A 13477-nucleotide genomic window follows, 5' to 3' on the forward strand; every position below is an offset into this window, starting at 1 on the left:
GAAGCTTTTTCTATACTATTACTGACTATACAAAAAAACAAAAACAAAATCCATTTCGTCAAATAATTTTTTCAGAACACATCATGAGAAATTTATTTTTTCATATCCCATCTTGTCAAATTTATTTCTTCCAAAACAATACTTAGTAATTAAAAAAATCAAATACTAAAACCCTAAACACTAGACCCTAAATCATAAATTATTTTTTCTTAAACCCAAAATAAACTCCAAACCCTAACTTAAGCCCTAATTTACAAATAACCCAAAATCCCTAATTAAACACGAGGAAAAGCACGTCCCATTAGCGCTTTTTACTAAAGCGCGTCCACGTTAGCGCGCTTTTGCCTAACACGAGGAAGAACACGTCTTCATCGGTGCGCTTTTCTGCGTTTTCCCCTAAAAACACGTCCATATCAATACGTTTTAGTGTTTTTAATTTATTCCAATAATTATTTTTTGAAGCAACCTATTTTCATATATAATTTCGGAAATGAGCCTTTTTTGGTACTATTATATTTATTAATTTTAGGCCTGTGGTGCAAAACATTGGCCCACTTCAAGCATATAAAGGCAGCGCAGGCCGTCGTGGTGACCGCAGTCTAGAAACATCTTTAAAAAGCCACGGCAATTCTCAAGCCTTTGAACCCCGAAAGCTCAAAACCAGACACTTGCTCAAACCCAAAGAAACTCCCTTTATTTCGATATCGATTTCTGATCCTATTCATAACATGGTGAGTTCTGTTTGAGTAATTTTATCGAACACATACAATGCGTTACCAACAACTAATCGATACTTGCCTTGGGTATTGCAGTCGGTTACTTTGCATACAAATCTTGGTGACATTAAGTGCGAGATCTTCTGCGACGAGGTCGCTAAAACGGCAGAGGTTAGGACCCCCTTTTCCTTCAATACTTTTCCTTCTTTTATTTCCTTTTCAGTACTTTGATTTTATTTATCAGAAAATAATACTAGCTTAAGCTTCTGCTGCCGCAAGCTGTTCAGAAAGATAGTCAGAAGATGATAAAGTATACGTTATGATTAGAATTCCGCTTAAAGTCGGTACCAATTGGTGTGCCCTAAACCCAAGTTTGTAATTTAACTTCTTTAGCCCTGAAGTTGTGAAATTGGAGAGGAATTCTATGTAGTTTTTTTTGGAGATTATGACTTATATTTTTCTGTTACACTTGAAGGGTGATTTTCTCCGTCTTTATTAGTAAGTTACCTCACTATATATAGATATAATTTTGCTATATACCTGTACACTATTTTGCTTAGACTCCTATTTTCTTAAGCACTCGTGTTTGGAGCTATGTCCAACACATATCCGAACATGAGTTTAGGAATACGATCCTCCAAGGACCTTTCAAATACAGGATAAAAATTGAACTTACCGTATCAGATACATACCTGCATCTCACACTCACATTTGAGAGCACGTAACATGGCCTATACTTGTATGTTTTCCTTTATCAATGTATAAATGTAAATTTAACTCTTGCTTGCTTTAATTAAATGGATAAATTTTAAACTCATACGGTGCACAGCTTCGTGATGCATCTGTTTCAGTGAAATGCTTTTGTTGTGATTTATAAATTACTTATTGTTTCTTACTTTTTTTTCCCTTGTAAATAATACTAATATTTCATTTGGATGCAGAACTTCTTGGCACTCTGTGCTAGTGGTTATTATAATGGGACTATATTTCACAGGAATATTAAAGGGTTTATGATTCAAGGTGGAGACCCGACCGGAACAGGCAAAGGGGGAACTAGCATATGGGGCAAGAAGTTCAATGACGAGATCAGAGAATCCCTCAAGGTATGCTAAGTTTAATAGTTAATGAAACAATAAAGTTTTACATCGTGAACTTCGGCTCATGCTATCTTTCGAGGTTTTTCGAGAGAAGTTTGTCACCCAACCTTTACCCATTAAGGGAAGGGGGGGGGGCGCAGGGTGGAAACTCTCTTCTTTCTCGTCTGCTTCTGCTGATTAAGGAGATTGGTTAGCTTTCTAATGGAGAACCTATACTCTCCATTTGATGTCCAGGTTTTAACCTTGCTGAGTAAATGGAAACTAGCTTAGCCGACTTTTCCTTTATCTACCATGGAGTTTGTCTAGCTGCTATGCTATTTGAGTCTGAAATTTTGGTTTCTATAACCCTTCCACCCTGCATCTTGTTCTGTCTTGGAATCAACATAACTACACATCTTGGTCTATCTGCTCAGTGTTTTGGTATACTTATGATTTTCAAACCGTTCGAATTTCTGAGCTTTTCAAGTGCAACTGAAGCTTAATCTCAATGTTTTGTAACAATATATAATCTTTTACCGCTAGTTGTATATTGGGTAGCTTATTAGTGTTAAACGTGGACATGTCTTTTTTCTGACAAAACTTTGCCTTCATACAGCATAATGCGAGGGGTATATTGGCAATGGCTAATAGTGGTCCTAATACTAATGGGAGCCAATTCTTCATAACTTATGCAAAGCAGCCACATTTGAATGGATTATACACTGTGTTTGGCAAAGTGATCCATGGTTTTGAAGTCCTGGATCTCATGGAAAAGGTACGGTGTGCTAGCACTTTGATTTAGAATGTTTTGGGGACAATTATGTTAGGATTTAGTTATTGTAAACTCTTTTTTTCCCCTTTGTCCATGTGGCTTTCCGAGTTAATATTTCACAAATCAGTGTATTTATCCTCGGTTCTATTTTCGGCCTGCTACATTGCCACGGAAATTGTTATTAGCTCGCGCCGAATTACCTTATCTTTCACAAATATGATTTAGAGACTTAAAAAGGGTAGGATAAAATCTATATTACTTCAAAGTGCTGAGATACCCCAAAGAAAGACATTCAACGTGACTCTGTAGTTAATAGTTTTTTGGGACCAACTTTTTGTCTTGCAATCTCAGTCTCACCATGAATAGTTCAAATTGCACAGAAGTTTGTGTTTGTGGACTATCGATTGCAGCTGAAACCTGTGCAATTGCTTGCTTTTTTTCAGTAGTTTACCGTGCTTAACATTATTGAACGCCATTTTGTTGATGTAGACTCAAACAGGAGCAGGCGATCGACCTCTTGCAGAGATAAGGCTCAATCGTGTGACAATACATGCTAATCCACTCGCTGGCTAGTCTTCCCTAAGCAACTGTGTTTAACTTGCAGTCTAGTGAAGTTCCAGTGTGTCAAGACAATGGAAAATTTTAGGATTCAACTCCTGAGTTGCTGACATTCTAAGGGTTGAAGACTATAAACTACTAACAAGTAGAACTTTTGAGATAAAGAGAGAAATGGTTTGTAACCGGTACTCTTCAGTCCCAGGACAGTAATTAAGATATTCAGCAATATGTAATTTAATTTTTATTATATAATTGAATAATTTCTTTACTTGGATATTTGGATTTAGATGATTAGATTCGATCTTAAAACAAGTAATAAACGGATTTGGGCATCATAAAAAATATTAATCAAATATGGATTTGTTAGAAAGCGTAATAATTTTTTAAATTTAATAAATTAAATTTGAAGAACCTAATATTTTTCAATTCAATTAGTAATTTAAAACATATATTTGCAGTGGACATTGCCCCCCAAAAAAAAAGTTGATTTAAGAGAACAATTTGCTTTTAGTGGCATCACAACATTAACAATTAAACAAGCAAGCAAACCTAGATTTTATTTCTAATTTTGTAAACGAAAATGTAAATTTGCATACTCGAAATTAGACACATCCAATCCTAGAGTTCTCTGACCATTGACAAAAAAGACTACTACTAATAACGCCCAACCAAGATGAAGACATCATCATCAAGAACTTGAATATCATTTTTTCCTACAAAATTCTCCCGCCCAATTTCCTTGACCAGATTAACAAATTCTACCCTCTTTTCCAATGGAAGTGGTACATACGGTAACCTGAAAACTGGCCTCACAACCCCAAGCTGTGCAAGGGCCGTGTTAAGCCCAACGGGGTTAGGCTCTTGAAAGAGCCACTCGATTAGAGGTAAGAGCTTTGCATTAAGTGAAGGGTTTTTACCTCCGAACATGAGTTCTCGCATCAAACCCGGGACGAGGTTGCTTGTAACAGAAATCACACCGGTAGCCCCGTGGCTCCACCTAGCATCATGACACTGATCATCGTTCCCACTCCATACTACAATTCCATTACCTGTGTACTGCTCAATTCGGTCATTTCCAATACATTCTTTAATACCAGCCAAGTTGGGACTCTGTGCTACGTTGTTTATGACACGTGGGGGAATGTCTTGGCCAGTTCGCGATGGTACATTGTATATGATGGTAGGTCCCATTGGCAGCACACTATCGAAGTGAGAAATCAGGCCATCCAGAGATGTTTTGCCGTAATATGGATTGATGTGAAGAGCAGCATGCATTCCAACAGCAAAACCTTGTTCAGTGGCATGAATCGCTTCCCTGGTTGAGTTGCTGCCAGTGTTTCCGATTACCTTAATTGATCCACCAAAACAGTTGACTGTATGACCAATAAGCATTATGTGTTCGTCCCAGCTCATCAGCTGGCCCTCACCGGTTGTGCCACCAACAATTACAGCTTCTGCACCGTTTTCAATTTGCATGTGCATCAAGTCATCGTATGCTTCGAGATCAAACCTTCCATCGGGTAGATACGGGGTTTTGATGGCTGTTATCAATCGAAGAGATTTAATATCATCTGCTGATGTCCTGCAAAGCAGAAAGCAGGTGAAATCATCAACCAGTAGCAACTATTTCAAAAGAAAGGCTCGTTACCACTTTCATCACACATTGAAAATGCATATTGCAACACCATCATCATGGAACTAATACGTCAAAGATATCCTCCCTGCATTAAGCATTACAATCGTACCAACTCCAAACATAAAAAAATGAAAAGTAAGAAGAAATTCTAATTGGAATTATGCATGGACCAAAACCAAAGTGTTCAACTATGTTTATCTTTGCATAAATCGCTTATGCTCCCTTCAAGCACTCATTAAGAGTGTAACAAAAGTACACAACTTGATAAAGGTAGGATAACAAAAAGTGTCGTGGCACATCCAACATAAATTCATTACGGTAGCACAAGAACCAAGGAACAAGACACAAGGACATAACCAACATCGAGATTTTAGGGACAATTGAGGAGCATAGCTAGAAGCAGTGCTTATCACTAAACTCGAGCAACTATAGGTGAACCAACAAGAAATTTCACTCACTTAAACGTCAATCAGATTCAGAAGCTAGCATAAAGTTATTACCTGTTTTTAACCTCAAAACTACGCATTGGGAGATGGAAATTAGGAATTACAGCAGCTTGTGGGGATCTCCATTTTACATTTCTCCTGGTACAAAGCAAACAAATAAAATGATGAGCCAATATAGCAATATGCAGATATAAATTCCAGCTGAGATTAACCTTGTTAATGATTAATACCCGGTAAGCATAAGCTAAAATTTAAAAAAAAAACCAAAAAAAAAAAAGCAATTATGTTCAACCATTACTAAACAGATTAAAGGGAAAATATATTATCGTTATATATCTAGTTCTCGGAAGCAATAAAGAGTTCCCACTTAATACCAAAATCAGCCAACAAACAGTGTTGATTAATAAATTAATTAAATTATTTAAGGACTACTACGATTAAAAAACAAAAAACAAAAAACGAAAAACAAAAGAAAACAATATGTTATATATAATGTCAAAACCTCTTGTAGTTATCGCAGAGATTGGGACGCGGAAACTGGGGCGTAGACTCTCTCAAACGCACGCCGTAGCTCTTCAAAATAGCCATCTTTCAACCAAACCAACAACCAAAGATTAGACCCGGTTCTAACCGATAGTCTAGATAAAACTTGAATTTGGTTTCAGAAACAGTCTATATACTTTGGACTTTGAAGATGAAAATGCGTGAACCCAATAGTGGATAGAGAGATTAATTTTCTATTTCAGTGACTGGAAATGGTGATGATAGTTGAAATGGTGGTGGTAGTCGTGGTGGAAACGGATGTTTGAGAAACGGAGGAGGTCAGGAGAAGCTGATAGTTCGGGGACATGACGTCAGAATCCGGTGATGAGGTGGCAGATGGTAGTGGACTGAGTGCGAGAGGCTAAGTGGTGTAGAAGAAGGCAAAGGAGGCTGCTTTAATTTATGTGGTTTTGTTTTTAGGGTTTTGTTTGAGGCGTGGCCTTGTTGTCTACTTTTGTAATTTTGTGCCCAATTTCCATTACTGTCAGGGTTCATTTAATAGTGGGTAAGCTATTTTTCTATATTGAATTTTTTAAACTTATCCGTTATTACATAAATGTCATTTCCTTGTTTACAATGGGTTTGATATGCCACATGTTTAAAAATTTTATTTTCGTTCTTTTTTTACATTAAATTATTTATTTTCTATTTTTGTTTTTATTTTTATTTTTATTTCTTTCTTTTTCTTTGTTTTCACTTAATTTCTCTTCTCCAACAAACCCTAGTCGAAACAATCAATCTTTTGTGCTACTTTCAATGCTAATGAGTAGGCTTGTAATGCTTTTAATTTACTAGCAAAAAGTTAAAATAACTAGAATTTGAACCATTATTTGCAATTTAAAAAGAAAATGTCTTTTTTAACCTGTTTAACAATATTTCTTCATTGTGATAAAGCTTGTTAGGTTTTTGTGAAGAGTTCAGCTAATAATATGGTATGTATTGCTCCAATTATAGCAATAAGAGGAACCACACCAAATGTGACCACAAAACCAAACACAAATGTTGCCATATAAATAATGAAATTGCCTAACTGCAACAATAAAAAAAATTCAATTTGACCTCATGGAATCCAAAAAAGATCAAAACTTTATGAATACCTTCGCATTATTAGCATCTTTGACCATAACAACATTAGTGTTGATAGCAAAAACAACATTAGATGTTTTAGCATCAATGTTAAAATATTGAATGACTTTGATTCAAAGTTATTTCTAAGTACTTGATTCTCATCTTTGTTGTATGTCTCTCACTAGTCCACATCCAACATAAGATTTCTACAACAAAAAATTTAAACTTTTTTGTTTTCAACAATCAAACCCCAAGAACTTGAGAAAAAAGCTTTTATCTTTTCCACTAATGAAAATGCCCAAATTGTAGCACCCACCTCTAGGAAGTCAAATGCATACTAAAAGCGGAAGGGCAAAAAGTAAACATTTGCCTTAAAAAATACCCAAGATCACAACCCTATAAAAAAGTACATGTATATATACCAAAAATTAAAAAACTAGACTCTAATTTGACTTTCAATTTTTTTAAAAAAAAAAGAAAAATAAGAACCACACACTATGTATTATGCCTTTAATTTGGATAAGAATAGAACTCCAACTCATTTCTTCACTTTGATAACAATACCAAAAGTTAAAAAAAGGAAAAAAATCTCAAAAAAAAAAAAATCAAAAGGAAAAAGATGAATAAAATGAAGAAAAATTGATTGAAATTTGTTGAAAATAAAAGAAAAAATCACAGCAAAATAGGTTTTTAGCAGCATTTTTTTGACCCTATAGTGGTGCTTATAAGCACCCCTAAAATAGTTTGCAACGCCTATCAAAGCGCCGCAGAAAATGCCATTAGAAATAGTGCCGCTAAATTTTGCGGCATTTATTTTGGAAAACACCGCTATAGAACATGATTTTTAGCGGCGATTTTATTACAAACACCGCTAAAGAACTTTAGCAGTGCTTTTTCTTACAAACACTACAAGAGAGTCGAGCATATTGTGGCGTTTGTAGATAGAATCGTCGTAAAAGATCATGTTCTTTAACGACGTTTGTAGTAAAAACGCCGCTAAAGATCATGTTCTATAGTGGCATTCATAGTAAAAGCGCCGCTAAAGAACATGTTCTATAGCAGCGTTTGTGAGAAAACGCCACTAACATTAACAGATTTACCAACCCATTTTATTTCATATAAAACCTAAATTTTCAACATATTTTCCTGTAACTTCAAATCCAACCAAAAATTTTAAATTTAAATGATAGTATCACAAAATAAATATGTATATGATCTAAATTAATAAATGAAATAACAAAATATATTTGAAAGTTATATTGTTAAGATATTCTCACAAAAGAAAACAAAAGTCTAAGATGGCAGATTCTGCGATTGATTCTGCTGAAACATCTTCATCATATTTTGAAGCTGTAGCTGGAGTTCGTCATATTTTCTTGTTGCCTCTGCTGCTCTTGCTGTTGCCTCTGCTTCCCTCGCTGCTGCCTCCATTTTAAGTTGTAGCTAGAGTTCATCATATTTTTTTTTAGCCTCTACTTCTCTCGATGCTGCCTCCGCTTTAAGTTGAGCAATTTGCTCAATTGTGCTTGCTTCATTTGAGCCATTTGGTCTCTCAACCTCTAAACTTCAGATTGAGCCTGATTCACTGAAGGCATGTATTGCTGCGAGTTGGATCAAAAATATTGGGTTGGGCTAACAAAAGATCCTTGAAATCGAACCTGACCATACCTTTCAGGACGCAAAACTTCAGTAATAACTCGATTATCAATGTTGTCTAGATTAACAGAACTATCACTTGAAGCCATCACTTCATTCTCTGCCATTTTATCCTTTAGTTTCTCTTAATAAATTAATCAAGGAGTTAGAAATGAAATGTATAATCAAGCAAATGCAACATAACTTGGCATTATTTGCGTTAAACAACAAACTAAACCATTACAATTAAACATGATAAATATTTAAAATAATTCAAATTTTATTAAGTAAATATACCATAATTTCTGCAGCTTCAGTAGTCATAGAATATCCGTCTTTCTTTCTATATGTAATGTCAAAAAGCTGAAGGCGTCCAACTTTTTGACGAAACGACAGTTCCTACAATATAGTAGGAAAAATATTATTTAGTAGAAAGTAATTAATATTTGACATAATTAATAAATTCAAAATACCTCGTCATCAGTTACACAAGTAAAACTTTTTGACCCAGCTGTGTGTGTGAATTTTTATTTTTGCCTACTTGTACTTCCAACTCGCTCACGATCCTACATTATGAAATTATTATTACGTATATAGTAAATACTATAAACTGAAATAATTATAAGAGTTTGGAAGTACGTAATACATCTCCTTTCTTTAAATTGCAAAATCTAACTGCATCTTTCCATTGGTACTGTAGAAGGCCCAATCTGCCCGGGCCAGTTACAGAAAACAAAATACATTAATAAAACCAAAATAATAAAAATCCATAGTCCATTATTACAAACCAATGGCCCAAACCCGAGACCCAAATTGAAACCCAAAATAAAACCTAAATCTATTGGCCTAGACCCTAACCCAAAATCCTATTACACCCTAAAACCCCCAACTTAATCCCTAGCCCAAGTTACAATAGCCCACTGCTAAAACAAGCCCAAAACGACCCAACAATTTGAGAGTACCAGAAACCTTAGAGGTTTTTGGAGCATGCTAGCATCGTAGCCAACCAGAGAATCGGGCTTTCACGAGTGGTTTCCCACGAACGGCCCCGCTATGTTAGCAGCACCATGACCTTTGTACCTGTAGAAAATGACAAAAACAACAGCAAATATACAGTAAAAAATAGGCAGCGAAAATAATGAAAAGAGATCGAAGAAATTTCTTTTATTTTTTTTTCTTTTTTCTCTTTATTCAGCTATAAAAGAAACCGAATGTAAATTGAAAAGGGCTGGATCTTTTTCGAATACAATAGCAAAAAAATATACACAAAAAAATCGATAGCAATCAAATACAAAAAAAAATCAAATACATTTGAAGGTAGTTCATTCTTGTTTTTTTCCTTTTCTTTTATTTTGTTTGAATCAATCATACAAATAGGCAAAAAAGGAAGGTTTGTTTACCTATTGTTCGACGTCGATCTAGTCGGCGTTTGCTCCTCTGATCTAAAGGCAGACGGATCCCTAGGGACTGTTTGAAGCTATGGAGGAGATGGAAGCATATTTCGGCGCCATCAAGGTCCGCATGGGAGATTAAGAGAATTTAAAAAATGATTTAAGGTTTTGTTTTGAGGAAATGATCTGCTAAATGATTTTTAGGGTAGATTTTAACTTTTATATGTGTTTAAAAATGACGTCATTTTAAGCCGAAAGTATTGGCGTTGAAATGGCGTCGAAACGGCGTCGTTTCACGATTCAACCCGACTACCCGACCCATTTACCCTCAGGACCCAGGCATTTTCGTGGTGAAGGGATATTTATTCTATAAGTCCCTCTCCTCCTGCACTGATCCTTAATTAAGCCCTGATCATGTTTTATTTATTTTTACATTTTCCCTGGGATTTGCGTATTGTTTCAATTTAATCCTTATTTGAACGTTGTGTTTTGAGATTCGGGATATTTGTATTCTAAGTCCCTGCTCATTTATGCACTTTTTATTCCGATCCTCAACTCTGTTTTAATGATTTGCTTTATTTATAAATTATTCTGTCAATTTTGTTTCTTATTTCAATTAACTTTAAGTTTATGTTTTTATATTCTTAAGATTTATTTATTATTCATTTTTAACCTATTATTTTAACATACTATTTTGAACTATTTTATTAATTTCATTTTTTTCTTTTGTATATTGTTGAATTGTTTTATTATATAATTTATTATTTTAAAATTTTCTTCATGTAATTCTATGTTTAAAAATTTTATATAATATTTATCCTCATATATTCATATTTATATATACATATACATAATTTATATCAAATTACTTATTTAAACCCGCTTTCTAACATGTTCATATACTTCATCTTTTAAATTTATTTATTTATTATTTGTTTCTTTTAAGAATCCAATTTTGGTATTATATTTTGTTTGTTTCAAATATTTTCCTATATTATTGTCATTTTATATATACATTATTTATATTAAGTTTTTTCACTTTATGTATATTAATTATTGCAAACGGATAAATCTTGTTTCAAATTATTTTGTATGATCATTAATTTCATATTATATAGATAGTAGTTCATATGTATTCTTTTATATATTTTCATAGGTTATATTTATATAATTCATTTATGTTAAAATTTTCTGACATGTACAGTTTTAAATTCTTATATGGGCATACATGTGTATAATTTGTATTATAGTTTTATTCATTTTAGTTGTAAATTGTTTTTGTATAGCACTAATCATAAACTTCTTCTTATAATACTTATTTTAAAGATCATTCGTATGTTAAACTTTGTATTTTATGCATTAATTATTTTGATTTATTTTATAATTAATTTCAAAGTTTTGCATGTATTGTTTGTCTATATACATATAGTTTATTTTATGTATTGTTCGTTTGTTTATTGTTTGTTTTTGTGTGTTTTAATTTACATATTTGCACCTTTGTAATATTGTTGATAAATTGTGTAATATATTAACTATGTACATGTTCCATACTAGTTACTTTGCTTTTGTATTTCCGTGTATTGATTTATGATTGAGCTTGCTTACTTATTCACCTTAAATTGTTCATTTCATTTTTTATTTCAAATAAATCGAATAAATGTACTTCACTGCTTTTATAATCACCCTCATTTAAAAAACCTTTCAAAATGAGGAAATATTTCGTGTTTGGAAAATTCAAGAAATCGTGCCCTAACGTGCTGGGTTTCGATTTATCGTTTGACCAAATAACTGAATATCCTTTTAAAGTTTCGATGCATGAATTTTGAAAATTATAAGATGATCTTGGTATTGAGAGTTTGAAATGTCGTATCCTAACGTGCTGGATATGATATTTTATTCTTTCGAGACAAGAGAATCTCATCATCCAATTCGAATTATCCAAACATTTTTTGAAAGAGATTGTATTTTTAAAATCTTTTCAAATTTTCAACATTAGGACATTAATTAATCAATTAGGTACCAATTTTGGGCGTTACGAGGGTGCTAATCCTTCCTCGTACGTAACCGACTCCCGAATCCGTTTTTTTAATTTTGAATGCCAAAATCGATATTTTAAAAATAAGATACTTTATTAGGTGATCCGATCACACCTAAATAAAAAAGATTGGTGGTGACTCCATAATTTGTTTTAAAGTCGATCCCTGTTTTTCAAAAATAAAAAAATGGTTTCGACAGGTACCTTAGCATTCCCGGCAGGACATTTTGCAATTTCTCTTCGAGGCTTATATTTTTCTTAAAATATTCTTTTTTTACAGTATTTTTATAGTCTCTCTATTTCTTTGCTAATGCTTTCTTCACATAATTATCCGAGACTTCTAAAGTAAATCTCTCCTACAAATAACACAAGTTTAGAAAGTAAATATAAATGAAAACTAAACCAAAGGTTTATAAATTACATTCACGTTATTACCTTAATATTATCTAGAGCATGGTTTTTGTTACTATCAGGCATATGATGCCATGACTCGTAGTTGATTGGCAATAGATTGACATTTCATGCTATAATGCGCAAGTATCTTGCTAAAAGTAGAGCTTTTGATCCAATAGGCTGACCATGACTGTTTCTAGATACTTTAACATGCTCCATAGAATTTAGATTGTATAAATCCTTTAATACCATGTGTCTTCGAGTTTTGCGCCTCCCACCATTTTCAGCTAAAAAAGTTGTATATGATAGTATGAGAATTTGAAATAAAAATCAATAATAAAAGTCAACATGCATGTAAATTAAAGTTAACATTACTTTGAATTTCTACAGGTTCATCAACTGTATTCGGAACATTTGAAGTTCCAATAGAAATTTGTTGATCACTATTTGTTTCTTTCGAATTTGGAGGCTTTTGAATGATACCTAGATCTCACAATCTTCTTCTAGGCATATTACTGCAATACACATAAAATAGTTGAAATATTAGTAACTATTTACAACAATAATAGTAATAGATATATTTAACAAGATCAAGATTTAAATTATAATATTACATATAATTAAAAAAACGTAAAATCTTACTATATCATGATTCTTAAATATCTTTATCCACATCCTGACGAACCCATTGAAATTGTGTACTAGTATTAGGGATAGTTTCATTTAAGTTTTGTTTTGGAAAAGGCAAAATTTCTAATCTTTCGTCGATGTCATCTCTACTTCTATTGCCCATGTCAAACCAGTCTCTAGGGGTGTTACGGAGTACAACGTACCAACCCTCATTAGTTGGATCTTTCGAGTAAAAAACTTGTTTGACTTGAAAAAAAATACGTATAACTTGTCTATCAATTGTTGTCCAATGTGAATTAATCGATAGAAGTTCACCATTGTAAAACCAAATTGATCTTTTTTAATTCCGCAAGCAGTATTAACATCATTTGAATTGAAAGTAAATTGATTAATTATAATGTTATATGAAAACATTATTATTTGTCATTGAAAGCTTCAGTTGCATACTGTCTGCCCTAACCATTCATGAAAAGATTCTATGAACAACTTATGAATCTCTCGATGTTGTAATTTTTGGGAGCGAGAACGAGATCTCAAGATTTTTTTAAACTCACTATGTTAAAAGTGGATTACTTGGT

At 33.2% G+C, this 13477-nt stretch overlaps 2 protein-coding genes and 1 long non-coding RNA gene across 5 annotated transcripts; 1 reads left to right on the forward strand and 2 right to left on the reverse strand.

The window, feature by feature from the left end:
* Window positions 1-502: 502 nt before the first annotated feature.
* On the forward strand, window positions 503-3396 carry LOC121204468 (peptidyl-prolyl cis-trans isomerase CYP18-1). Its single transcript, XM_041074298.1, has 5 exons — window positions 503-731; window positions 813-887; window positions 1658-1819; window positions 2409-2567; window positions 3054-3396. The coding sequence occupies exons 1-5, from the start codon at window positions 729-731 to the stop codon at window positions 3135-3137; spliced, it is 483 nt and encodes a 160-aa protein (XP_040930232.1). The 5' UTR covers window positions 503-728; the 3' UTR covers window positions 3138-3396.
* Window positions 3397-3653: 257 nt separating this feature from the next.
* Window positions 3654-6261, reverse strand: LOC121204469 (4-hydroxy-tetrahydrodipicolinate synthase, chloroplastic). The gene is made up of 3 exons (XM_041074299.1): window positions 5707-6261; window positions 5259-5342; window positions 3654-4704 (listed from the first exon to the last, which is right to left on the reverse strand). The coding sequence occupies exons 1-3, from the start codon at window positions 5790-5792 to the stop codon at window positions 3777-3779; spliced, it is 1098 nt and encodes a 365-aa protein (XP_040930233.1). The 5' UTR covers window positions 5793-6261; the 3' UTR covers window positions 3654-3776.
* A 1935-nt stretch (window positions 6262-8196) lies between these two features.
* LOC121204470 (uncharacterized) lies at window positions 8197-10429 on the reverse strand. 3 transcript variants are annotated; one of them, XR_005899391.1, is made up of 5 exons: window positions 9851-10429; window positions 8924-9530; window positions 8748-8849; window positions 8484-8595; window positions 8197-8400 (listed from the first exon to the last, which is right to left on the reverse strand). It is a non-coding gene; the product is annotated as an uncharacterized lncRNA (long non-coding RNA). The 3 variants fall into 3 exon arrangements; XR_005899392.1 differs by having other exon boundaries at window positions 8197-8595; window positions 8924-9016; window positions 9097-9530; window positions 9851-10423; XR_005899390.1 differs by having other exon boundaries at window positions 8197-8595; window positions 9851-10426.
* Window positions 10430-13477: the final 3048 nt, after the last annotated feature.

Source organism: Gossypium hirsutum, chromosome A08 (genome assembly GCF_007990345.1).
Source record: "Gossypium hirsutum isolate 1008001.06 chromosome A08, Gossypium_hirsutum_v2.1, whole genome shotgun sequence".
Taxonomy (NCBI): domain Eukaryota; kingdom Viridiplantae; phylum Streptophyta; class Magnoliopsida; order Malvales; family Malvaceae; genus Gossypium; species Gossypium hirsutum.

Excerpts from the sequence above, each read along its gene's own strand:
- LOC121204468 (XM_041074298.1), top strand. Across the intron at positions 888-1,657 it reads AGGTCGCTAAAACGGCAGAG|AACTTCTTGGCACTCTGTGC; the intron begins GTTAGGACCCCC and ends ATTTGGATGCAG. Across the intron at positions 1,820-2,408 it reads AGATCAGAGAATCCCTCAAG|CATAATGCGAGGGGTATATT; the intron begins GTATGCTAAGTT and ends GCCTTCATACAG.
- LOC121204469 (XM_041074299.1), bottom strand. The coding sequence starts at position 5,792 with ATGGCTATTTTGAAGAGCTACGGCGTGCGTTTGAGAGAGTCTACGCCC. Across the intron at positions 5,343-5,706 it reads CTCTGCGATAACTACAAGAG|GAGAAATGTAAAATGGAGAT; the intron begins GTTTTGACATTA and ends GCTTTGTACCAG. Across the intron at positions 4,705-5,258 it reads AGTTTTGAGGTTAAAAACAG|GACATCAGCAGATGATATTA; the intron begins GTAATAACTTTA and ends TCTGCTTTGCAG.